Source organism: Ailuropoda melanoleuca, chromosome 2 (genome assembly GCF_002007445.2).
Source record: "Ailuropoda melanoleuca isolate Jingjing chromosome 2, ASM200744v2, whole genome shotgun sequence".
NCBI lineage: Eukaryota > Metazoa > Chordata > Mammalia > Carnivora > Ursidae > Ailuropoda > Ailuropoda melanoleuca.
This window is the reverse complement of record NC_048219.1, coordinates 165,552,979-165,579,742: the sequence shown is the minus strand read 5'-3', so window position 1 is coordinate 165,579,742 and position 26,764 is coordinate 165,552,979. Positions and strand designations below refer to the sequence as shown.

General features: G+C 35.5%; 1 protein-coding gene and 1 long non-coding RNA gene across 5 annotated transcripts in view; one reads left to right on the top strand and one right to left on the bottom strand.

Moving 5' to 3' along the window:
- ORC2 (origin recognition complex subunit 2) overlaps positions 1–26,764 on the top strand; it is a 42,963-nt gene that overhangs the window by 13,669 nt on the left and 2,530 nt on the right. For both annotated transcript variants that reach the window (XM_002915844.4, XM_034654929.1), the window contains exons 5-17: positions 858–947; positions 5,192–5,284; positions 5,819–5,850; positions 8,485–8,545; positions 10,615–10,808; positions 12,010–12,108; positions 14,808–14,917; positions 17,575–17,707; positions 18,512–18,608; positions 20,930–21,076; positions 21,634–21,805; positions 23,883–23,944; positions 24,626–24,744. In XM_002915844.4, the coding sequence (XP_002915890.1) occupies positions 858–947; positions 5,192–5,284; positions 5,819–5,850; positions 8,485–8,545; positions 10,615–10,808; positions 12,010–12,108; positions 14,808–14,917; positions 17,575–17,707; positions 18,512–18,608; positions 20,930–21,076; positions 21,634–21,805; positions 23,883–23,944; positions 24,626–24,744 (1,409 nt within the window). The remainder of the gene's footprint in view (positions 1–857; positions 948–5,191; positions 5,285–5,818; positions 5,851–8,484; positions 8,546–10,614; positions 10,809–12,009; positions 12,109–14,807; positions 14,918–17,574; positions 17,708–18,511; positions 18,609–20,929; positions 21,077–21,633; positions 21,806–23,882; positions 23,945–24,625; positions 24,745–26,764) is intronic.
- LOC117801122 lies at positions 106–26,027 on the bottom strand. Of its 3 annotated transcripts, XR_004623563.1 has the most exons (5): positions 25,744–26,027; positions 24,785–24,868; positions 10,104–10,197; positions 7,404–7,527; positions 106–236 (listed from the first exon to the last, which is right to left on the bottom strand). It is a non-coding gene; the product is annotated as an uncharacterized LOC117801122 (long non-coding RNA). The 3 variants fall into 3 exon arrangements; XR_004623561.1 differs by lacking the exon at positions 10,104–10,197; XR_004623562.1 differs by lacking the exons at positions 106–236; positions 10,104–10,197 and adding an exon at positions 6,867–6,897.

Here is a 26,764-nt window from a genome sequence, read left to right as displayed (position 1 = left end):
AATAACAATAATAAACCCATTACATATTGACATAAATTACATATATTTAGATGAAAAACAACAATTCCAAAAAAAATAAGTGAAGAAGTCATTGTTTTACATTTTTGCAAATCTCTTTAATGTCTGGCTTAATAGAAGACAGCCGACTTTTCATATCCGCTTCACACATTCCATTAATCCATGCAATGGTGCTGTCATCACACATCATGTAGTCTCTGGAATACCTCACTCTCCACCTTTGAGAAAAAGTCAATTAGTGTCATGAAATAGTTTTGGCATTGGGGTCCCGAGAGACCTGATCTCACCACACTTTGAGAAGCGCTGTGCCAGAGAGTAGGCTACTAGCCATGAGTATCTGGTATGTTGTAGGTAAAGTTGTTATTTGAAGGGATGATTGAAGAATGAAATTAAGTCACTGTCTTGATAGGGAGTAAGAGAGCTTCCACCATATAACAACTCTTTAAATCTCAGCCTCAGTTAGTTGAGTTGTATTTTGCATGTTTGCTTCAAGAAAAAAACATAGTAGAGTCCCTTCAGTTTTCCCTCCTCAGGGGCAACACTATCATGAATTGAATGTATATCCCTCTAGTCTGGAGGGGTTTTTTGAAGGGGCTTTGTGTGTGTGTGTGTGTGTTTATATAATCTGTACTTGTGGAGAATAATACATTTTCTGTGTTTCAAATTTATATAAACAGTTCTTTTGTGTATTTTAAAATGTTTTATGTGTAAATACATATTGTTAAACCTTTATGCAAGACAGTGAGGGTTACAAATTTTAAGTTTGTAGTTAAGGTTTTATCTTTTTTTTCTGTTAATTTTGCTTATTTTTCCAAAACACATTGCATTTTCTCTTTCAGAATCCTTGAAAAATGGCTCTGCTGCAGATGGTGGGAATAAAGTTTATTCTTTTCAGAGTAGAAAACACTCAGAAAAGATGGCTAAATTAGGTATGTTGCTTTTCTAAGAAGGTGTATATAACCATATTTCCCATAGTTATCATCTATGGCATTCCCTAAAAGAATGAGGGATGTCATTTTATATCATATTTTCAAGCATACATAAAGTCAGTTTTTTGTGTTCAGATGTGTCTTCTGTTCTCAGCTAGGTTTTAAGATTCTCATAGTAGGAATCCTGTCTTCGTCGTCTTCCCACACGCAGCATAGGTTCTGAACAAATTTTTAAGTATATCATTTAAATCACAGATACTCTGAATTTATTAAATAAGAATTTTATACTATGTTCAGAAAAATGTTTGTGTTGTAGAAAACTATAAAATTGCTACAAATGGGCTATTGCGACATTTTCTTACTCAATTTACCATTTATACTAATTACACGTGAATTAACTGATTTTTCGAAAACTAGACTAAAATTACATATAACATTAAAATTAAACTGTCAATCCAATTAAAATTCAGATGGCACTTTATTTGGGTTCTGTGATATGAAGGGTCATATTTGAAAGCTTTGAGGAAGGGAAATAACATGTGAAAGCCGTTTGAAAATTAAGGAGGTCCATAAGTATATGAAGGTTTGGGAACACTAAGAAGTCAAGAGCAAGGGAATAATAATTACCCAGTAAAATGTAATAGTTGTTTAATGGGGCTTATAATCTATAATTATAGAATACCAACATGTATTTCTGAAGAGGTATATTTTTATGCAATCATTCTGTCCAGTAACCAGGTAAACATTCAAGATCAAGTGAAAAACTTAAGTGATGACACTAATGAGGGACATATAAAAAGTAATTATAAGACCTATGTTATACAACATAATATTTAATCACTTGCAAAATTCAGTTTTTCCAAAAGGTATAATATGAAATTCATTATTAATTTTGAAGCTAACATGGTACGTACAATAATTTACATTAACTGATCTATTTTTTAGTGTTTATAATCCACATCAAGAAATTGAAAGTTTTTTGATCTGTAAAAATGACTGCATTCTGTGTAGGATCTCTGAGAAACCAGGGAATAAATGCTAAAACAATTATTAGAGAAAGGTTCTGATAGACACCAAGACTAACCTGAAACCCAGAACCATGAAACAGGACAAAGAACATCGGAGAAAGAGAACTAAGAGTGGAGAGGAGCCCCAGAAGAGTAATCAAGTAGAAATTTTCCAAGTAGATAATCAACATGCATATAAAAACCATGATGTATGTCTTATATTGTATGGCCTGCAAGAAGCTGAAGTATTGATATGTTGTACATTTCTGTCTTCACAAATGAAGGAAATATACAGTCATGGGGGTGCCTGGGTGGCTTAGTCAGTTGGGCGTCTGCCTTCCGCTCAGGTCATGATCTCAGGGTCCTGGGATCGAGCCCCACATTGGGCTCCCTGCTTAGTGGGGAGCCTGCTTCTCCCTCTCCCGTTCTGCCTGTTTGTGCTCTCTCTTTCTCTCTTTCTGTCAAATAAATAAATCTTTACCAAGGGAAAAAAAAAAGGAAATATGCAGTCATGAAAAGATGGTTTTCTGGATAATTTGAGATTGACCATACCTTCTAAAATCTGTTAGGACTCATGTTCAGTTGTAATGCTCTGTAAAGAGTTTCTTTGACTTATTAAGTATTGTTGCTAATTGTGTTGACGTCTAATTATATCAAAGAAGTAGAAGGCCTTAGTATTTTTTTTTAAGTTTTTGTTTATTTGAGAGAGAGAGCACGAGCAGAGGGAGGGGCCAAGGGAGAGGGAAGGGAGAAGCAGACTCCCTGCTGAGCATAGAGCCGGATGTGGGTCTTGATCCCAGGAGAGATCATGACCTGAGTGGAAGTCAGACTCTTAACCAACTGAGCCACCCAGGCACCCCAGCCTTAGTATTTTTTAAATAACTGTAACCTGTCATAAAATCATATATTACTGTGTATAAATGATTAAATATAATTGGGCTAACAAAGATACAGGACTAGAAATACACTAGGAGTGAGACTGGGAGGCTTTTTAAAATATGTCTGGGATGAGTAAATGAATGCAAACAAAAGAGCAAAGGTAGAAATACCAAGTAGAGGACAGTAAGGAGTTCAACGAGCTTGTAGAAAGGGATGACTTTAGGGAAAGTAAAAATAGATTGGTGATAGGATAAATAATAGCTTAATGAGAAAGCAAAGATTTTTTAATTTTATTTTTAAATTTCCAATATGTTGCAGACCAGTTGTATAAGATACAATCAATACAAATGAATTAGAAAAATGAAAAGAAAAAGGCACAGGATATAAGCCTCAATTTTTTGTTAATAGAGTCAACAGCCATATGTGATTAACTGTCTCTTATTCTTCTTCAATTCTTCCTTTCCCTTCCCTTTTGTAGTTTCATAGTTACTTAAAAACAGAATTTTTCCATGTTGCAACATATAACCAAAATGATCCCAGCTAAATTACTTTGTGCTTAAGTGGCTTTTTGTTGATGTAAAGTTTTTTTTGCCTATCCTTTGGATCAACAGCCTTTCATCCAAACAGTACATTCCTCTGGTATAAAGAGAAGGCAAAGGGCTGATTTTTAGGAATACTTAGAATGTGCAGAGGAGACAGCAGAGAAGAGATGGAATAACTACCAGCAGTAGCTGGGAGCCAGAATAATGTCACAGAACCCAAATGGAGGAATAATTTCAAAGAAAGATGAAAAAAAAAAAACAAACCGTAGTGACTGATACAGAAGACTGAGGAGGTTAGTTAAGAAAAAAGAAGGCAGTACATCTGTGGGGACTGTCATGAGTATTTTGGATCAATTTCAAGTTTGGGGGATAAAACTGTGAAACAGGTTAGGAATAGTTTGAGTCAGTAAAGTGGCTTTAACTTACACAAATTCAAGTATACTTTCTCCTTTAAAAGAATACCTTTTTTCTCAGTGAACAATGTGGCAGTGTGTGTTAAGTTGGGAAATATAAATCTATTCCTTAGTTAGGCTCAATTCCACATGCCTCTCATGCTATTGAGAATGTATCTTTAAAGGTAAAGGTTATAGTTTTCATTTAAAATGGCCCTATATGTTTAGAAGCCACATATTTAATCTGATGCTCAATTGAAGAAAAAGCCATCTGTTCAATGCTATATGATATTTTATATATTATTCAAATGTATTAGAGAGTTTTAGACACAAAATAAAATATACCACATGTGATGGGAGATTTAAGAGTTTTTTAAAGCATAATTTTAAATATACACAGTTTCCATTTGATTTTTTTTTTTTTTAAATAATATATTTTATATATTATTCAAATGTATTAGAGAGTTTTAGACACAAAATAAAATATACCACATGTGATGGGAGATTTAAGAGTTTTTTAAAGCATAATTTTAAATATACACAGTTTCCATTTGATTTTTTTTTTTTTTAAATAATTTGGGGAGATTTCCCTCTCTATTTCTTTTTTTTTTTTTTTTAAGATTTTATTTATTTATTCAACAGAGAGAAAGACAACCAGAGAGAGAGGGAACACAAGCAGGGGGAGTGGGAGAGGAAGAAGCAGGCTCATAGCAGAGGAGCCTGATGTGGGGCTCGATCCCATAACGCTGGGATCACGCCCTGAGCCGAAGGCAGACGCTTAACCGCTGTGCCACCCAGGCGCCCCTCCATTTGATTTTAGATCCTATTTTCTGGCCATTCTTTCTTATCCCTAGCAAAGATATGCCTCAAGTATATATGATAAAGCAATGTAAAGAGTGTAACATTGTTGATGGAGAGGAGAGGGAGAGAGAATGACAATTATAGAAAGCAGTAAGGTCAAAACTATTTATTTGTATTTTCTTGAGACACCTGTAGATATTTGAAAGAAGACTTAAGATGCTTGGAACATAGCAAATAAGGGTAAGAGGCAGTACTCTTAATATGGGTAGGTTTATTTATCTTCCTGGTAATAGTAGCAGGCGGGTTTCTTTTTTTTTTCCCCTAAGAATTTGTGTATATGAGGGGCACCTGGGTGGCTCAGTTGGTTAAGCAACCAGTTCTTGATCTTGGCTCAAGTCTCATGGGTTGAGCCCCCGCATCAGGCTCCACGCACCGTGGGAGTCTGCTTGAAGATTCTCTTCCTCTGCTCCTCCCCCTGCTCTTGATCACATGTGCGCTGTGTCTCTCTCTCTCAAATAAATAAATCTTTTAAAAAAACTTAACATAAGTGAAATAAAGCTATTTCCCCCTTCATCTGCTGTCATCCATTAAAGATTATTTTATATACTTTTGTCTGTTTACAGCTTCAGAACTAGCAAAAACACCAAGAAAAAATGTTTCGTTAAGTTTGAAGAATGATCCTGAAATTATGATAAACATTCCTCAATGTAGTAAGGGTAAGATTTTACCTCAGTTCTTTGAATAGATTTTTCATAGTTGCTTCAAGTTATGCTTCTTTTCCTTGTCTAAATGCATTGGTATGTATTCTTTTCTGTTCTGAAAATTCATTCAACAAACTGCAGTTAATACCCAATTTGTGCCTTAGTATGCCCATATTTAGCTATCAATAAAAGGGGGAAGTATTTGTGCTGATTGAAGTTGTGCAAATTGACAGGGCCAACTAGAAACACTCTTAAAACCCTGTTATAGGAGGGTATGTGTTGTGGTGAGCGCTGTGTGTTGTGTGAGACTTTGAAATCACAGACCTGTACCCCTGAAACAAACAATACATTGTATGTTAATTTAAAAAACCCCCATTATCATTTGCTTGAGTTAGCCACATCCTTGAGTGGAGGATTTGCTTTGCTCCATTCTATTTGAAATAAAGCTTTGCGGGTTTGGAAGTCACAGTTTGTGGAGATTTGTGGAGCAGTTTAATGAAACTAGACTAGTACTCATGGTAAGTAATCCCTTTTTGTTTTATTCTTTAGGGCATTCTGCTTCAGACAAAGTTCAATTGAAGGTAAGCAATTGACTGAAAACAAGCAAAAACCTTAGTGTTCCAAAGACATGAAAAATAGCCACTTTATCTCTTAATTTATATAGTGCTTTACAATTTACGGGTATTTGCCAATTAGACACCTTATGTTAGATGAAGAATCTGAGGTTCAGAGAGGTGAATTGACTTGTCTAAGTTCATCTAACTGGGAAGGAGAAAAGATGAAAAATGAAGCCAGGTCTTCTATACCTAACTGCTGTGTCATTTCTATGTCAGAACTATCTCTGGTTATTTTCACCTTAGTAGAGCTGGCCTGGAAATTTTATGGGTTTTGTTTTTGTTTTGTTTTGCTTTGCTTTTATACATAATTTTCTGTTGTTTCTTGAGAGATTGATGCCAAGATCCATTAAATCCATTATTATATCCTTTCATAATTTACATTGGAAAACAAAGTTGGTTTTGGTAAATTTGTTCTAGGGTAGCTGAAAAGAACTGAGAATTTTTATCCTCTCTTTTGTCTTTTTGTGATTTTGTTTTTTCATTATGCCTTGTCAAGTGGCCCTGTCTGATTATGTTCAAGCCCAGATGGGGATGGACAGATCCAGCACAATGCGTATGTGAGTGGTGTGTCCAGGCTTGGATGGCTATAAATTTAGACATGCCTGGAATTGTGTATAGGCTAAGTTTGGGGAACCCCTTATAAAAATGTGCGTATAGACGTTCAGGGCCATGGTTATGGCCTGTGTACAAATGTCCTATTTAGGCAAGTCTAGATGTGAGATTAGACATGTTAGAGCCTCTTTTGTCTTTGGTAATGTTTTTTTCCTGTATTATATCTTGTATACTGTATCACTATGAAAGAATAGAACTCATTCCCATAATCCAGTCAAGAGTATAAGATATATTAGCTGGGGCGCCTGGGTGGCACAGTCGTTAAACGTCTGCCTTCGGCTCAGGGCGTGATCCCAACGTTCTGGGATCGAGCCCCACATCAGGCTTCTCTGCTATGAGCTTGCTTCTTCCTCTTCCACTCCTTCTGCTTGTGTTCCCTCTTTCGCTGGCTGTCTCTCTCTGTCAGATAAATAAATAAAATCTTTAAAAAAAAAAAAGAATATAAGATACATTAGCATATTCTTTTTCAAGGTGTGGATCACAACACATAAGTGGATCTTGCCAATTCCCCCAAGAAACCATCAGAAAACCTACCACAATAAGAGACAACATCACAGTGGCCGTCTTAGTGCCCTGTCTTAGAAGGGGGAGTTCAGGAGAGAATACGTACAGGGCTTGGGGATCTGGAATCAAAAGGCTTCAGGCAAAACTATCAAGATGGGAAACTGATATGTATTAGACAAAACTCACTACATGATATCTGAGGATTGGTGGACACAGTAAAGAGAGGGTCTTGAACTGAGTCCTGATGAATGAACTATTGTTTGGTAAGCTGGTTGCCCTGCTGAGTAATCTGTTATCATGATGGGAGAACAGGTTGCCCAAATGAGCAAACTGTTTAGATAAGTTAGTTTCAAAAATTTCTGTAGCAAACACTGAAGTTATTTTTTAATTTATAGCCTTACCTTTTTGAGCAAGAATTTTCTGAAACGGTTATTTTGACACAGGTGTTCTCATACCTGATAATTAAGGTATGAGAGGCAGGCTGTCTCGACTTTTAGTCTTGAGATGAGTTTAGTAGGATATGACCTGCAGTTTAAAAAATAAAATAAAATTGAAAATATCTATTTTGTAAGTATTATTTAATTATAATTTTTTTCAATTACATACTGTATGCCCATGTGGATCAAGATGTGCAAAATGTAAAAACATATTTTAAGGATCTGGATCAAAAAAGTGTATATACTTTATAAATCCACTGGGCTCAGTTCATTTATTATATATTAGTACTATTCTTAATATCCCAAATTGGAATGTATTAACTTTGAAACTAGCACCAACAACCTATCACAAGACAACAGACTTAAATTTTTCATCATAATTTCATATTGCCAAAATAACACAGGGACTTTTTATCAAATCTGTTAAAAATTAACATGTATACAAGAGTGGGCATTTTAATGTGCTAGAAGTTTATTGGTGTTAGAGTATTATATTCTGTGAGGAAAAGAAAAACAGTCTTTATACTTCTGTAAAGTGTTTTTCAGAAACATTTTTGACATAATGGAGTAAAATGTATAGGTTTCTTTCTCTTCTCCTCACAGAAGGTAACACTTTAACACCAGTAAATTTCAAGCACATTAAAAGGCCCACTGCCATATGCATAGGAGTGCCCATTTCCTCACTTACTCATTATCACTGGATATTATTAATTTTTTAAAAAGAAATATTCTAATCTGATGGGTGAAAGTGGTTCAGAAGGCTAATTCATATGCTTATGTTTTTTCTTTACATAATAAAAATACTTTATAGATGTCTGGAATACAACTTCTAGAATCACTTTAGGAATCCTTTGGAATTTGTTGTATTGTTTTTGTTGCTTTCTGCTATTTTTTCCTAATAGAGTTATTTGTCATTGTCTTCTAATTCAAAGGTAGTCTAATGAAAACAAAATATTTTTTTTCTAGCCTCTTCCACTCATCCATCATTAATTTACGTGTCATTATTATTTGATTATTGAAACTGTATTGCTTTATTTTTAAACAGAACAGCGATAAAAGTGAATTTCTGTCTACAGCACCTAGTGGTCTAAGGAAAAGATTAATAGGTACGTATTTCTTTCTAAACTGAGTTTTTATAAAAAGCACCTAAACAAGGGGCAGTCATGGTTTAGTGTATAGGTTCTAGTCTTAGACTGCTTGGTTTTTTTTGTTGTTGTTTTTTTTGTTTTTGTTTTTAATTTATTCAATTGACAGAGATAGAGACAGCCAGCGAGAGAGGGAACACAAGCAGGGGGAGTGGGAGAGGAGGAAGCAGGCTCATAGTGGAGGAGCCTGATGTGGGGCTCGATCCCACACGCCGGGATCACACCCTGAGCCGAAGGCAGACGTTTAACCGCTGCGCCACCCAGGCGCCCCTAGACTGCTTGTTTTTTATCTTTGGCCTGCCACTTATAGCGACCTCTCTGTGGCTCAGGTTTTCCATTTACAAAATAGGGATAATAATTGTACCAGTCCTGGAGTTGTTCTGAGAGTAATGGAAATAAAAGATGTCAAAAGTGCTTAGTTTAGTGCTTGACCTTGGTATATGTTTCACAGGTGTTAGCTGTTATCTTTTTTAAATTTATTTTTTTAAAGATTTATTCATTTGAGAGAGTGCGTGAGTGGGGGGGGGGCAGACTCCCTGCAGAGTGTGGAGCTCCAGAGCTCTATGTGGGGCTCCATCTCACCACCCTGAGATCATGACCTGAGCCAAAATCAAGAGTGAGTTGGATGCCCAACTGACTGAGCCACCCAGGTGCCCCTATCTTTTTTTTTTTTTTAAGTAAGCTCTAGGCCCACCATGGGGCTTGAACTCATGATCCTGAGATCAAGAATCATCCTTTTAAGAGAGAAGGTAAACTTCCTTTTCCTTCTCAGTTGCCACCAAACATGTAGGAGGTATACATATAAATGAGGTGGAAGCATTTTCTGGTTCCTCCTGCTACTTCTAACCCATGCATCTACGATGGGCAGCAGTCAGTGCAAATATGAATCTGCTAAGGTATATATGCCAACAAAATCAAGTCCTTTTTTCTTTCCTTTAGATCTACATTATATGCTGACTCTAGATATTCTGAAATATATCTATTCAAAATTAATATACTGAATTGGTTAAAGGTCTTTCACTCATATTTTGGAAGTTAACTTTTTATAAAAGTTTTATACTTATTTTGTTGAGTGTTTTATCCTTTATGAGTATAAAACTAGCTTTATTAATTTTGGGAACTAGTGGAGGTTGCTATGGTTTGTTTAAAAGTAAAACTCTTATATCAGCTCTGGGATGGAATGTGCCTGTGTATTAGTAGTACTTATAATAGTAGCTACCATTTATTGAGTCAATTAGGATGGCATTTTCTGTATAGGCATCAACAGAGAATTCTATAATAATGGCTTAAGCCATAGACATTTAATTATCTCACGTCATGAAAAGTCTAGGGGTACACTGTTCCATGGTTGAGGTAACTCAACAGTGTCAGAAAGGACCCAGGTTCTTCCTGTCTTCTTGTTCTGCCACCAGCATTTTTCATCTTTAGGTTTGATGGTTCATATTGCAAATGGCTTCTTTACTTTTAAACTATTGGTATAAATAAGGGGCTTTCCCTCCATAAGTGAGGGAAATCTTACCCAGAAGCTTCGAACAAATTTCCCCTCAAGTTTCATTGATCAGAGGGTTACATAGCCAATCCTGGTTGCAAAAGAAGCTGGGAAAACAAGTTATCTGGCAAAGGAAAAGATAATTACCATGATTATTTTTCCTTTGGGTGAGACACATTGCCACATTTTACAAAATTGGAGTTCATTAGCAAGTTAGAAGGAAAGAAATGATACTAAGTATGCTTGACAGTTTCAGCCACAGTTCTGGGTGTCAGGCATTGTTAGTTGCTTTACATACCTTTCAGTGTGATTTTCACAGTGGTTCATTAAATAGGCACTATGAACCTCATTTGATAAATGAGAAAACTGGTGCTCAGAAAACTTTATATAATAATTAGCTCTGGTGAAATCACCAGCAACTAATGACAAAACCAGGAGTGAAATTCTCTTATTTCAAAGTCCATGCTCTTTCCATTACCCTTCGGTGCCTCTCTTGTCAAACTGCCAAATTTTTCCCATTTGCTTCCCCACCCCCCCACAGTTCCAAGGTCTCATTCTGACAGTGAAAGTGAATATTCTGCTTCCAACTCAGAAGATGATGACGGGGTTGCACAAGAATATGAAGAGGACACTGATGAAGTCATATTGAACCAAAAGATTCCATCTCAGAATAGAGCCATTTCAGCTCCTGTTTGCAAAGAAACACCTTCTAAGAAAATGAAGAGAGATAAAACAGTAAGTGGATACTTTAACTTTAAAGAAAAATTATGTAATATCTTAAAGCTAAGCTGCCCTAAGAGATTGAAATGGGGGATCAACATAGTTTTTTTTCTTCTGTATTTTCTCAGTCTTTCGCATAAATGTCCATCTATATTTGTGTCTATTTCTGAACTTTCTATTTTGGCCTGTCTACGTTCATATTCACATATCAGTGCCATATGCTAAAGGCGATATCTCAATTCAGTTGTATAAAAATGAGCTTTTAAATAAATTTTGATTGGAAAATTGGAAGCAAGACTTCTCAAGTGAATAGCTTTTTATACAGTTTTGTTTTTGTAACATTGTTGTTATATTCAAGTCAGTTTAAGTAGTAAGTGAAGTGGCTGTGGATCCATGTTGAGTTGTTTGGAAGAACATTTTAAGCACCATGGCCTGAGAAAAGGCTAATTATCTGGTGTTCTGTGTAAAGATTCAGAACAGTCTAGGAAGCTTATTGCTTGAAAGGTTTTCCATCCCTTATCACCATGGAGGTTAGTCCTGCCTCAAGTTGGAAGAACAAGTAGTGAGCCATTTTACTGGAACAGTGGGCAGGTCTTTTACTTTACTGTTGATATCTTCCTCATTTTCAGTTCTTTGTCCTAACATTAAAGGATTTGTTAGAACTGTGTGAGGCAAAATGAAGGTCCCAATAGGTAAAACTCCCTTTTTTTAAGTCTGAATGGAAATTTTATGTTGGAACTTAGGAATCGTTTTTGTGAACAGACTACTTCAATCTAGTCATTTCTTTAACTTTTATGATCCTAGGAGTTACTCAGTTTTACTACTAGAATTGAATGCCCTTGGTCCTTAATCTGTATTGTGCTTCAAAAAGAAAATAGTGCCAAATAAAGAATATCACATATCCTATTTTATGCTAATCTTACTGTCTAGTTTTGATATAAAACAAATATCTAGGGACGCCTGGGTGGCTCAGTTGGTTAAATGGCTGCCTTCAGGCTCAGGTCATGATCCCAGGATCCTGGGATCAAGTCCCACATCGGGCTCCCTGCTTAGTGGGGAGTCTGCTTGTTACCCCCACCCCACCTCTTGTGCTCTTGCTTGCTCTCTCTCTCCCTCCCTTCCCCTCCCCCCTCAAATAAATAAAATCTTTTAAAAAATTTTTTTAATTTAAAAAATATCTGAAACTAAGAATTGATTTTGCTCTATCCACTTTCAGAGTGATTTGGTAGAAGAATATTTTGAAGCTCATAGCAGTTCAAAAGTTTTAACCTCTGACAGAACACTGCAGAAAATAAAGCGAGCTAAACTGGATCAGGTATGTTGTAAGGAATGTTACTCCTACATTTTTTTTTTATTGTGAGCTAAAAGTACACTGCATAAACAAATTTGAAGTTTACAGAAACAGAATTATTGTCCTGATAAAATGAAACACAAATTAATGTGACCTATTACATATTTTATTATATAAAATGGTAAATGGTTCACTTGAATTCTGTTTGCTGTACTATAAATTTTTTTTCTAATTTATTTCTTCAGGATTTATGATAATTATCAGGGCCATAGTTTCTTTGATATCCTTGTAGCATTAATCTCTGTTATTTTTTAACCCACATATTCATTGAACTGCACACTGGTCGTAAAATAGGCTGTGACCTGACTCTTTTAGTTACAAACCTTGCAAAGAGCAGAGGGAATCTGCTTCATGATATTACGGAAAACCTGCTCAGTACTGTAAGGTAACAAGGTTACCATATACTATGGTTCTGGTATCTTATTTTATAAAAAATACCAGTTATACTCAGGGTTTTGACTGATACCTCCCTGGGAAAGAAGACAGAACCCATTTGAGTGAGAAGATCTTTCAGTAGAAATTGGGGTTGATAATCTGAGTCAAGAGGGGTTATTATTGGCTCAAAGAGAACTGAGACTTATTATTTGTAAACTAGAATTTTTGCAGTTTTCTAAGGTATACAGGGCTTTTCACAGATACAGAAAAGAGGAATATATAGGGTAAGCTGCTATGACCTAGCATGCTATGTGGTTGTTTTTGTTTTTTCACCTGGCTTATTGGTATTGAGACTCAAGAGACTAGCTGAAAACATGTCAAGAAGCCAAGTTGGTCCAGGGAAGAGATGGAACTAACATCTGCTTAGTGCATATATTTCTGTATAAGCAACATGGGAGAAGGATAAATGGGTCTGGAGTCAAAAGCAGGATTTCGTAGGACTGAGATGCCGAAAGACCTAAAATAAAAGGAACACGTATTACCAATAATGAGGGAAGGGAAGGTCTCTTGACTATGGACATAACCAACCAACTCTACCCTTTAGTATTAAAAAATATTTTACTTAAAGGATAGAATCATGGAAACATGGTATCACCAAGGTAAAATGCATATACAGCTTTTTGCTAGAGTTTTCATTTCAGAAAGTGAGCTATGTTTGATTCACCAGCATGAATTTCTAAGTTTTGGGTACAGGGCAGTGTACCTTCTTCAGTTTACTTTTGTTATTGTTTAAAAAACTTTGCCATTCCCGGGGCATCTGGCTGGTTCAGTCAGTAGAGCATGTGACTCTTGATCTTGGGATTGTGAGTTTGAGCCCCACATCGGGTGTGGAGATTACTTAAAAATAAAATGTTTGTTTGTTTGTTTATTATTTTAAGTACTCTCCACGCTTTCACGACCCTGACATCAAGAACTGAGCTGAGATCAAGAGTTGGATGCTTATCTAACTGAGCCACCCAGACACCCCTTAAAAATAAAATCTAAAAGAAAAAAACAAAAAACTTTGCTGTACTTATGATCAAAGATGGATTTGTTAGAAGCAGCTTTTGGGGGGGCAGCTGGCTGGCACCTGTGACTCTTGATCTTAGGGTCATTGGTTTGAGCCCCACGTTGAGGGTAGAGATCACTTAATAAAAGTTTAAAAAAAAAAAAAACCCACAAGTTAATGGGGCATCTGGGTGTCTCAGTCAGTAGAGCCTCTGACTCTTGACCTCAGGTCTTGATCTCAGGGTTGTGAGTTCAAGCCCCATGTTGGGTGTGGAGCCTATTTTTTTTTTTAAGTAGCTTTTGGAAGAGAAACAATGATACAAGTTTATTTTACTAGTGGTAATGGTAAATTATAAAGAAACTTTAATGCTTTCTGAGAATTCATATTTCACTGTTACCATAAGCTTTCACATTTCTTCAAATTCATAGGTTTTTAAAAATCTGTCTGGATCTATTGTAAAAGCTGGGAGGCAGGTTTAATCATCTCCTTATGGTAATCTTTTTAGAAATTAAAGCCTTATATTTGGAATTTATAATCATGGAAATGGTTCTGGACAAAACTTGGGAAATTCTTTACTGTTATATATTTGTACTGAAAACGATATTTAAAAAATTTTAAGAAAACAGGGGCGCCAGGGTAGCTCGTTTGGTAGGGCGTCTGGCTCTTGGTTTGGCTGGGGTCATGATTTCAGGGTTGTAGGATCGAGCCCCGTGTTGGGCTCCACACTAGGCAGGGAGCCTACTTCGGATTCTCTCTTTCCCTTTCCCTCTGTCCCTCTCCCTGCACTCATGCGCGCGCACTCTCTTTTGCTTTTGTTCTCGTGCTCTCTAAAAAAAATTTTTTTTGAAGAACAAATACCTAGGAGCGCCTGGGTGGCTCAGTCGCTCAGGTCATGATCCTGGGGTCCTGGGATCAAGCCCCTCATCGGGCTCCCCACAGTGGGGAGCCCGCTTCTCCCTCTCTCACTTCCCCTGCTTGTGTTCCCTCTCTTGCTGTCACTCTCTCTGTCAAATAAATAAAATCTTTTTAAAAAATAAAATAAAAAAATAAAGAACAAATACCTAAATCATACTTGAAATATTATGTGTATTCAGTTGATGCACTCATTACCAAACCTGATTTAAGTAATATTTCCACAAATGGCCTCTTCTAACCTCTACCTCTAGTGAAATATTTTTAGTTTGGATTGATTTTGATGTAGATGGTTTGAGAATGATTTTCTTCCTTTTTTTTTTTAAAGCAAACTTTGCGTAATTTATTGAGCAAAGTTTCTCCTTCCTTTTCTGCTGAACTTAAACAACTAAATCAACAATATGAACAGTTATTTCACAAATGGATGTTGCAGTTACGGTAAGTACTATTATCATTTCATACCCTTGTAAAATAATAACATTTAATTGAATTTTCTTTTTGCAATCAACTTGATATATTTTTTATATATAAAAATTTGAAAAAAAATTGGTATTTTCCTAATTTTATGACTCATATTTAGAGATTTCATATTATATGACTCATCTCAAATTCTAGTTTTCTTTTTTTTTTTTTTTTTTTTAAAGATTTTTTTTTTTTTTTTCAAATTCTAGTTTTCAAGAAATGTGTCTAAATAAATCAGATGTGAAAGTCATTGGTAAAATAACTTAGAATTTCTTGAATTCTAAGTTACTACTTATAAAAGTATTTAAAAATCTAATTTGTTAAGGTTGATAATATTAGTTACATTCAAGTCCAGTTTTCTATAGCGAAGTTCCTAAAAAGAATATGTATTTATTTTAAACTCATTCTATTTTCATGTACTATAGATCTTCAGAATTTTGTGATATCTGTCCTATAATTTTATCATTTTAAAATTATTTCTTAGAATATTTTTTCAATTTTACCATTTTTCAGATACTTCAGGTTAAAATTTAAATTCCTATTAAAATAACTGGAAGAATGAATGACTTTTTTTTTTTTTACTATAATTACTTTTATACTTTTATTAAAAAGGATCTTAGTATAAGGAAGTGCTTAAAAAGTATGCTATTGTAAATGTATACTCACAGTTACATAGTCACTGGAATAAATAAGAAGGCAGGTCCACCAAGAAGTAAAAATAGAAATTGACACAATTTCCCCCATTGATCCTGGATTTCTTTTGCCATTAACACCTCAAAGGGTTATGCTTATCTTCCCTGCTAGGACCTCAGCTTCTCTTAATACCTATTTATAGATCTGTTCATTATAAATTTGTAAAGTAGCTCCTTCACTGTGATCCCATCCCCCCGAGTCCAATTCCTCCTTCTAGTATGTCAACTCTGGTAACTTGTTCAGCTTTGCTTCCTAGCCTAGACTTCAGTCAAATACCTCAGTAGAACTGCCAGCTCTCTGAATTCCCTTTTTTTTCTGCTGCTGCTACCTTGCTAATCTTTACTTGGGGGTTATTGCTTTTCTTCTATTTCTAGGCTCCCCTGCATTGCTACAGAGCATCACGTAAATACTGTTTCTGACTGACTTCTATAAACAATCATGGAGTCGAGCTTTAGCTTGACCCATAGTGCTTGGTGTTCTGGGTCTTCTTACTCTCTTGGCTTTGGTTGTTTTTTGCATGTGAAAAACTCCCATAATTGTATCTCTGGCCCAGCCCAAATATCACTTCTGGGTAGCAGATATGGGTATCTCAGTGTATGTTGGAGGTTTCCATGTGGATGTCCTATTAATAATTCAGTATACATAAAAGTTAATTCCTCTTAAACCCATCATTTCCACCTGCCCCTGCAACCTGGCACAATGAATGTCACCCCATTCATGTAGTTGCCTGTGCCCAAAAAAACAAGTTATTCTGAAATACTCCCTTTCCCTCACCTTGCACATCCAACCACTCTCCAAATCCTATTGATTGGAAATGTAAAGCTCTTGACAACTGCTATTTTTCTCCATAACACTTAATTCAAGTCCATATTCTTTGGCAGTTTTGTCTCTCCTGTCTGTTTTCCCTGTTCAGCCAGTACTATCTTCCTGAAAATACCATGCTACTTTCCTTCTTAAAACATTTCAGTTAACACCTGAGTAGTTAACTTTTAAATGGTCATTGTCCTTGAAATAAAATCTAATTAATGTCTTAGTTGATTTAACAAGACCTTTGTGACCTGGCCTCTGCTTACGTTTCCTGTTTAATCTATCAGTTAAAACTCTGCTTCAGTCTGTGGAACTGTTAGTCCTTTGTCCCTGCAGTTCCCCTTGCCTCCAGGCAGGCACTCCAGTGGGGTGTCTGGGTGGCTCACTCAGTTGTGTCTGACTCCTGGTATCAGCTCAGGTCTCAATCTCAGGGTGGTGAGTTCAGGCCCTGTGTTAGGCTCCTTGCTGGGCATGGAACCTCGTCTTTAAAAAAAAAAATAGTAGTAACTTAATTGATCTCATGGAGAATTTTCATATTGTTTATATGCTTATGAAAATAGGTGCCTAAGTCATTTTATGTGTATACATATATAATGCCTATTTTATATATTATTTATATAAAACATATTTGTAATTATAAATTGTAATTATATAAGTTGTATAAGTTTTTACATATGGCTATATAATTTGAATACATAACTAATTACATAATTAAATATACTTAATATAGTATGCTTATGATATAAATGTAAATATATCAACATTTAAGTATAATTCAGTTATAAAATAGAAATATATGTTTATATATAATTTAAATACTGTTGGTTATGGTGGCTTCTAGACTTTCAAAATGTCAGAATCTTTGTTGCTGTATTGTCTCTCTTGTTCCTCTACCCCCAGTGGGAGAGAAATTTCGTTACTCTCTCTAAAAGCTGGAGAGAAAGCTACTGAAGTTGGAACTGAAGTTTGGTGTAGGTAATAAAACTGTGTTTCTACCATGTATAAGCTGGGAGTCAGTGTAGTTACTTAGTCACCCTAGTCCTTTCCATATTCTTTATCAACTTAAACTAGTTGATTATAAAAAATTAAGAGGTACTGAACTTTAATTTCATGAATGCTATCTTTCCTAACAGCCTGGGGTTCAACATTGTGCTTTATGGTCTGGGTTCTAAGAGAGATTTACTAGAAAGGTTTCGAACCACTGTGCTGCAAGATTCCATTCATGTTGTCATCAATGGCTTCTTTCCTGGAATAAGTGTGAAATCAGTAAGTTTCAAAAATGTTAAAAGGAGCAACATTATATCCCTGCCATTCCATACCCCTACATTAATGAGGATGTTACTTCTCATTTTGAATCATTCAAATTTTTTTAGCCTATACACTAGTAGGATTGCATAGTGCTTAAGATCATATGTTTGGACTCAGGGTTCTAGCTTTGAATCCTCATCTCTGAATTCCCTGCTTTTATGTAACTGATAAATATATTAAATCTTAGAGAAATGTTAGTTTTGTTTACTATACCAAATACCAACAGTACTTCTCTGAAGGGCGGGATTATGGAAGACTTCAGTTTTATTATGCTTTTGTGTCACTTTGGTACTCTAAAAGTAATAATATAAGTAATAGTTCGTGCTTTTCTAATACCTTTATTATAGATCGTTTTCAGTGCAGAGATGCTCTTGTCTCTTCATCATTTGAAAACTAAACCTTTTGGTGCTAGATATTAACCAATGCAGTATTCCTTTTAAAAAGTGTCTTTAATGTTTGTATCCTGTTTCCTTTGATAGATCTATGGTTTTCTAATGTTTCCCATATTGGTGGAGGGTAGTATTTTTGCTACCCTCTCATCTGTACATCTTTGCTGTTCTTCCATGTTTCATTTTGCTATAACTTAGCCAAAAAATGAATTAGATATACTTAAGTACCAGTAGAATTTTCTAAGTAGTTTTTCAGACTTGACGGAAAATCTAAATGCATTTTTAACTTACAAAAAAGGATTGATTAATTGTATTTATCCTGTATGACAGAATAAGTAGTAATTGATGTACCTCTTGCACTTTTATGATATAGATCCTGAATTCTATAACAGAAGAAGTCCTCGATCATATGGGTACTTTCCGCAGTGTATTGGATCAGCTAGACTGGATAGTAAACAAATTTAAAGAAGGTAACATGAAGGAGACACTCTAGTTTTAGGGTGAAGCTAAGCATACACTTCTACTTATTCATGTACAGATAGATGGTCCCCAACTTAAAATGGATTGACTTACCATTTTTTGACTTTATGGATGGTGCAAAAGCAGTATGCATTCACTAGAAACCATACTTCAAATTTTGAATTTTGATCTTTTCCTGGGCTAGAGATATGTGGTACTATACTCTTCTCGTGATGCTGGGCAATGACAGAAAGCCACAGCTCCCAATCAGCCACATGACCATGAAAGTAAATACCAAACTTGTAACTATTCTGTACCCATACAGCCATTCTCTTTTTTGAGTACAGTATTCAATAAATTATATGGGACATTCAACACTATTATAAAATAGGCTTTGTGTTTTTGCCCATCTGTAGGCTAATGTAAGCCTTCTGAGTACGTTTATGGTGGGGTAGGGTAAGCTATGATGTTTGGTAGGTTGAATGTATTAAATGCATTTTCGACTTAGATTTTCAAGTTAGGATGGGTTTATTGGGACATATCCCCATCTGAAACCAAGGAAGATCTGTATTATTGTATACAAAAATGTGGATTATTTCAATAACAACACTTCTCTCAATGCTGATTTAGATTTCTCTGGAATAATTTGTCCTTTCAGAATAGTTTTCAGGTTTTACTTGGCCCATGTGAAATGCCCCCAAGGTGATAGGTGCATCTTTGGTATTTTTATATTATTTAATATTTTTATAAAATATTTTTATTTGGAGTAAATATGGCAGCATTTGAATAGTTTCATACACTAAAATCTGTGGAATGGAAAAAAACATTGTTATTCTTTTGGTGTGAATGTTTTGGCTATGTGAGCATTTCAGAAAATTAAAAATAAAGTTACTTAGGGTCCAACAATTGCCACTTAGTCACTAAAGAATTAAAAGGAGTGGCATGTCTGGGTGGCTCAGTCAGTTAAGTGTCCGACTCTTGGTATCAGCTCAGGTCTTCATCTCAGAGTGGTGATTTCAAGCCTTGTGTTAGGTAGGCTCCATGCTAGGCATGGAACCTAGGTTAAAAAAAAAAAAGTAATAATTGATCTAATGGAGAATTTTTATATTGTTTATATGCTCATGAAAATAGGTGCCTAAGTCATTTTATGTGTGTATATATAATGCCTATTTTATATATTATTTATATAAAACATTTTTAACTATATAGATTATATAAATTATATAAGTTTTTACATACGGCTATATAATTTGAATACATAACTACATAATTCATAATTAAATATACTTACATAATGCATATGATATAAATGTAAATATATCAACATTTAAGTATAATTCAATTATAAAATAGAAATATATGTTTATATATAATTTAAATACTGTTGATTATGGTGGCTTTTCTAGACTTTCAAAATGTCAGAATCTTTGTTGCTATATTGTCTCTCTTGTCCCTCTAGCCCCAGTGGGAGAGAAATTTACTTACTCTCTCTAAAAGGCTCATCCTCCATTATGTCCTATTTCTTAACTCTGGAGAGACTTATCAATGGCTCTTGAACATGTGTAGGACTTCTTCCATCATAAAAGGTTTACCTGATTCTACTGCCCTTCCACATTGTCTTATTTTCCTGTTTCAATGATTTCAGGGTTTTTGAAGACCTATCCTGCTTTCTACTTTTTACCTATTTCCTTAATTTCTTATTTCTGTGCTACCTGAAGTATATGCTTGAAGATCACCTGTAATTTTCTTACTAAACACAGGTGGCATTGGCTCATCCTTCATTTATCTTGATCTCTGCAACTATTTAATGGTTTTGACAGCCCCATCATCCAAATTCTGCCTCGATTGACCTTTATGACATTTTTTACTTCTGACTTTCCTGATGCCTTGAGCAATACCCTAAATTCCACCCCCTCCCCTTTTTTTTGTCTTCTTTGGCTTTTGTGGTAATCAGGGTTTTCTGTCTTTTAATGCCTAGTGAGAACTTTCTGTGTATATGTCCCCTCTCCACTCCCGCCTTGCAGTGCAACATGTATGGATTTGCCTCCAACCCAAAATGCATCTTGCATTATTTCCTGTGCTTTATGATCTGATTCAGGTGCTAACCGTTCCCGTTAACTCCCAGTCGCTACTGATTTTTAGTGAATTTCCTTAAGACTTTTAATAATCTGTTGCCTCTTCTGAGAGGCTGATATCTTCTCAAATAAATAACGTACATAGTTACTTTGTCCCATACTACTTTGACACAGCTTTTAATACACAGGCATTGTGTGTGGTAAGGACCTTATAAATACTCCTTGTAAATTAATAATTGAATTGTCTTTCCCTTTAGATTCTTCCTTAGAACTCTTCCTTCTCATCCACAATTTGGATAGCCAAATGTTGAGAGGAGACAAAAGCCAGCAAATTATTGGACAGTTGTCATCTTTACGTAACATATACCTTATGGCATCTATTGATCACCTCAATGCTCCTCTCAGTGAGTATTACCATTTTTCTTTCTCAAGATACCAGTCTTAAAAAATTTCATAATGTTGTAAATCGCAACATTTTTCTTATTTTTCAGTACACTTTTTTTTTGTTGCATGCTTAAGGCACATATTGCTAAAAATGAAAGTGTCCTCAATTTGATTCAGAACATAATTCTTGGAAATAAAAATTCAGATTCTAAAGGGGGTGTTTTACACCTAAAGTTTCATGAAGGAGAAGAAACCAAACCATTATTTTGGTCTCTTTCTGCTCTTTATGGTATTGCAACATTTATTTTAGGCATGTAATTCCAAGATTTTGTGATAATCCCTATGCCTTGGTTAGCACTAATAAATTTTAAATTTTATTTAATATACATATAAAGATTCAGATGTTGATTGACAGTGAAATTGGATTGTGAGGTACTGATATGGATGGGGAAATGGCAAAAATGAAAAATTTTCAGGATTCATTTTTTATTTTAACACTTTCTTTCCTAGAGTGGAATTTAATAACATGACAATATAATAATTAGTAACTCCTGTTTTCTTTAATCATATGCTGTAGTGTGGGATCATGCAAAGCAGAGTCTTTATAACTGGCTCTGGTATGAAACTACTACGTATAGTCCTTATACTGAAGAAACCTCCTATGAGAATTCTCTTCTGGTTAAACAATCTGGATCATTACCACTTAGTTCCCTAACTCATGTCTTACGAAGCCTTACCCCTAATGCAAGGTAAGAATGAAAACTATAGTTTCTTTTTTAAAAAACTCTACACTTTATGATATTCATGAGTAGGTTTTAATGGCAATTCTAAAGTCTCTACTTAGTTTGCAGGATTAAGAGAAACACTAAAAAAAAAAAATTGCCAGTATGGGTTTATGCAATAGGCAGCAGACTCCTTAATAGTGTCATTTGTTTTTCTTAATTTTTCTATTTCTAAATAAGAGCATCTCAAGATAGTGGTCATTGTGGAGAAAAAAGAATTTTGATGGATTTTATTAAATCTGATGGTTGTTTTAATTATATATTGAACACTGTGATGCAGATATGGGGCCCTTTACTTGAAATAACTGCTTTGACCCTCACAACCACTCTAAGGTAGATAGCAAAGGGCACAGAGATTTTGATCCAAATCTTCCTGGCTCTTGCTTTTAAACATCTCTGTGTAATGTCTCCAGTGAAGCCCTTTCAGCAGCCTCGCCAAGAGGCGTATCTGAATTAATAAAAGCTAAGAAAAGATAGTATGTAGCATAAACTGGCAAAACATAAAGGGCATGATAATTAACCTATTGAAAAAAGCTTTTGAGTAGCAGATTCCCCTGCCCCCCACCAAAGCACAGAATTCTAAAATAATTTTTAACAAGCTGGAGTGTTTAAAAACAAGCCCTGTTGAGAATAATTAAAATTCGAAAAGATGAAGAAAAATACTGTGTTCTTGGATGAGTGGACTGAATATTATAAAGGTAGCAACTCCTCCCATGTTAGGATGTATTAGACTTATAAATTAATCCAAACATTGATGATTTTTCTTGTGTTTTAAATTTGATACAAAATGCAGTTTCTTAAAGAAGCGGGTGAGACTAGCAAAGTCTTTTTTTTCTCCCAAGAGCAATGGCACTTCTAGTCAAGATGGTACAATACTTTTTCACGCTTTGATGAATTTTGTTACTCTATAAAGCTGCTTTTGTATACCTGAAGATTAGCATTGCATTAATACTGAAATGTGCATTAAATGAGTAATCAAAATTTCTGTAGAGCTGCAACAGAAAAAGTCGCATTCAGTCTTACTGTGCTTACTGTTAATGGACTAGTGCAAGTTGCTATGTATAAAGTTGGGAATCCATGCAGTATAAGTACTCTCAGCATTAAAGATGACTCTGACTGCACTAATGCAAGGAATTTTTAGTTTGGCATACTCTAAATGTCTGTGTACTAACCTCTACTGCCTTATTTTTTTTAACTCTGAAATTTAGTTTCATTTCACAGACTCCAATATCATTTAGTCTTTACTTGGTATGAATGTGATCAAAAACATTAACCAACATTTAGCTGTGAAGTCACTGGCAGTATCTAGTTATAATATGGCCATTCAGATGATCCAGATATGCTTATGTGATTATTTTCTAGATTATCTTAAAAATGTAAATGGACTCCTGGAAATCTTAGTGTGTGTAACATGCTTCCAGCCCTGTAATTCCACTTTGTAGACTTCTGTAGAAATTGATAAGAAAGAATATTTTTATACAATTTAATGTGGAGTTATTTTTAACAATTAAAATTGGAAGTAATATAAACATCCAAAATGAGTAGAGCAATGGTAAGTTTGTGGTACATGATAGGTGAGCAGCCTTTAAAAATTTAGGAAGACTTTCTAATGATATGAGAACATGAGTAAGTGAAAAGGTGAGATGTAAAGTGGTGTATACTATATACAAATGCATGAATTTATGTGTTTCCACCTTGCTTCATTCCACAAAGATCTGAGAAAGCAGCACACAGAAATATGATTTCCACATCAGATATTAGTGGCTTTTAGGGTTATGGCATTAATATTTTCCTCTGTACATTTTATTACATATTCTACATTTTCTAACTTGAACAACCCATAGCCTTAAAAAACACTCCTACTAGATTTTCCTTTAAAAAAAAAATTTTAAAACTTCTTTTTAAGTAGGCCAGGATAGGATGTTCCCTGGAGAAAGGAACATATATTTGGTTTAAACCAAGTATTTTACATTATCTTTGTCTATTTGTTACCTTTTGATGTTAACGTTCTGGATTTGAATTCCTGTTTTGTTTTTTTCCTTAGGGGGATTTTCAGGCTACTAATAAAGTATCAGCTGGATAACCAGGATAACCCTTCTTACATTGGTATCCAATATTTGTGATATTAAATTGTGTGTGACTTTTGTTTCACCCCATTGTGAATTCCTTTTTCTGGAATCTAATAATAGCACTGGGAGCAAATAAATGGTTTGCTCTGGGATCAGTTTGTCTGCCATGTGGCACATTTTCAAGCAGCCCCACAGATACACTGCTGAACAGGCTGTTTGCCGATGCACATTGAAATTTCAACACGTCTGGCCTAATTTTACATTTCCTATGGTAACTGTGGACATGTGTCTACCAATTACATATATTTCATATGCTGGGCATCGTAGCAGATTTTTTTCTCCTTGGGTAAAAATAATGTGTTAATTTAGACAAGTATTTTAATAATCGTGCATCTCTCTTGACTTACTAGTTCCTTCTTTAAAGGTCAACTTTATTCATGCTGTTTAAGGTTGCCCACAAGATTTATGTTTTCCTTGGTCACAGTTGACTTCTTTCAATGAATCAGTTCTCTTTAAAATGTAAGCCACAGCACATAATACTTAAGTGTTCTCTAGTTTGCTTCTTCCAAAGGTATTTTTTTTTTTTAATCAGTACTTTTTGACTGCTTTGACATACTATGGCAACAGGACTTTTTTGTGTTCTTTGGTATGGGTATCCATATGTGGGGTCTTGTCTTAAATGCTGACTTATGTTCACATTTCCTTTTGAACTCTCTAGGATTTTCTTTTCAAGATTTTTACCAACAGTGTCGAGAGGCATTCCTGGTCAATAGTGATCTGACACTTCGGGCCCAGTTAACTGAATTTAGGGACCATAAGCTTATAAGGACAAAGAAGGTGAGAGTTTTGTTATTATAGCATTATATGCTAAGAATACCTTATCTCTTGTTTACTTGAGGACAAGAATGCCTTTGACTCAACTTTGATAATAAAATGCAGGTTCCAGTGTGCCATCTGAGTTCTGTAGAAAGAGATAAAGTAGAAGTACTCAGCTTCAGAGCAGAAAACTTAAGAGTTCTAGTCCAGAGTAATAGGCCATTAGAAATAGAAGTTAAATAAGTCTGTTCCCTCTTTTCCTTCTACCACATTTAATTAATTGGGTCTATATGAAATACTAAGTATTAGGATACAGTAGTAAGTAAAAAACCTAACTCCTTTCTGATAGAGCTTAAAGTCTAATGGAGGAAATGGACATTTGTCAAATAATCACACAGGTAAAGCTTTAACTGTGGTGTCCTATGATCAGAAAGGTACATGGTTCTGAAAGAAGTCAGATTCACGTATTATGCTAATTATGGTTATCAAACCACTGAGCTGAGATCTAGAGGTAAACTAGGAGATAACTGGTCAGAGAGAAAAACATAAAGGCCAGTGTGCCCCAGGACGAGGCTGAAAAGACAATGACGTAAGGGCTAGCCCACACACGACTTTTAGGCCAGGGAAAGGATTTTAATCTTCATTTGAAAATTAAGGGAAGTCATTAAAAAAAAGTGTTCTGACTCTGGTATGGAAAATGGAATGGGGCAGAATGGGGTAGGAATTGCTAAATATCAACACACAGAGACCAGCTAGGAAAGTGTGTTAGTAGTCTGGGTGAGCTGATGGTAACTTGACTAGGATGAAGAGAGAAAAGTGGTTGAAGTTCAGATACACTTGGGAGGCAAATCTGACAAGAACTGTTGATAGGTTGGATATGAGTGCCAAGGGAAAGTGTTAGGAATGATTTCTGGTGTCTGGCTTGCATAACCAGAGAGATGGTGAGATCACTGGATGAGAAACATTTTTGGAGAGATAGGTTAGATTATGAGTTCCTGATTGTAATATGTTTAGACTTACTCTGTTGAGGTTCTTTTGAGATTCCAAATGGCGGTGTCAATGAGGCAAGTGGGTTTCCTAGGACAAGAAACAAGAGGAAAGATCTGGGCTAGAGATAGATTAATCTCTGTGTATTTAGGTTGTAATGAAAACCAGGCATTGGTGGGAGTGAGATTAGAAGGCCAGGAACTAAGCCTAGAAGTGTGATATTTAACAGCCAAGTAGAAGTGTAGGGGCGCCTGGGTGGCACAGCGGTTAAGCGTCTGCCTTTGGCTCAGGGCGTGATCCCAGCGTTATGGGTTCGAGCCCCACATCAGGCTCCTCTGCTATGAGCCTGCTTCTTCCTCTCCCACTCCCCCTGCTTGTGTTCCCTCTCTCGCTGGCTGTCTCTATCTCTGTCGAATAAATAAATAAAATCTTTAAAAAAAAAAAAAAGTGTAGAGGCAGGAGAAATAGCCAGACAGCCAGGAAGAAAACCATATATGATATCATAAAAGTTCAAAGAAGCATGTTTTAAGAAAGAATAGTCAGCAGTGTCAGGTTCTGCTGAGAGGCCAAAAAGATGAAAACTGAAAGTATGTATTGGATTTATGAGTAAGGAATTCCTTGGTGGTCCAAACGGAAGCTCTTTTAATGACATGATAATGGTAGTAATAGCTAGGTTGGACTGGGTTGAGTGAAAGGTGAGGAAATGGAGACCAGCAATTATTAACAACCCTTCTGGAAAGGTGTCGAGGTTGGGTGATAGAAATTAGGGCCTAGCAAGGGTTATTTAAAAAGGGCAGCACCTGGCTGGCTCAGTCAGTAGAGCATGCAACTCTTGTTCTAGCCCATGTTGGGTGTAGAGATGATTACTTTTAAAAAATATATTTTTTAAAAAGATTTGAGAGAGCATGAGCAGGGGGAAGGACAAAGACAGAAGGACAAGCAGACTTCCCAGTGAGCCACCCAGGCGCCCCTGGAGATTACTTTTTTAAAAAGAGGGCGGGTGTGGGGATGTGGAGATACTTGGATAAAAGAACAGAGAACTCAATAGGGTAAG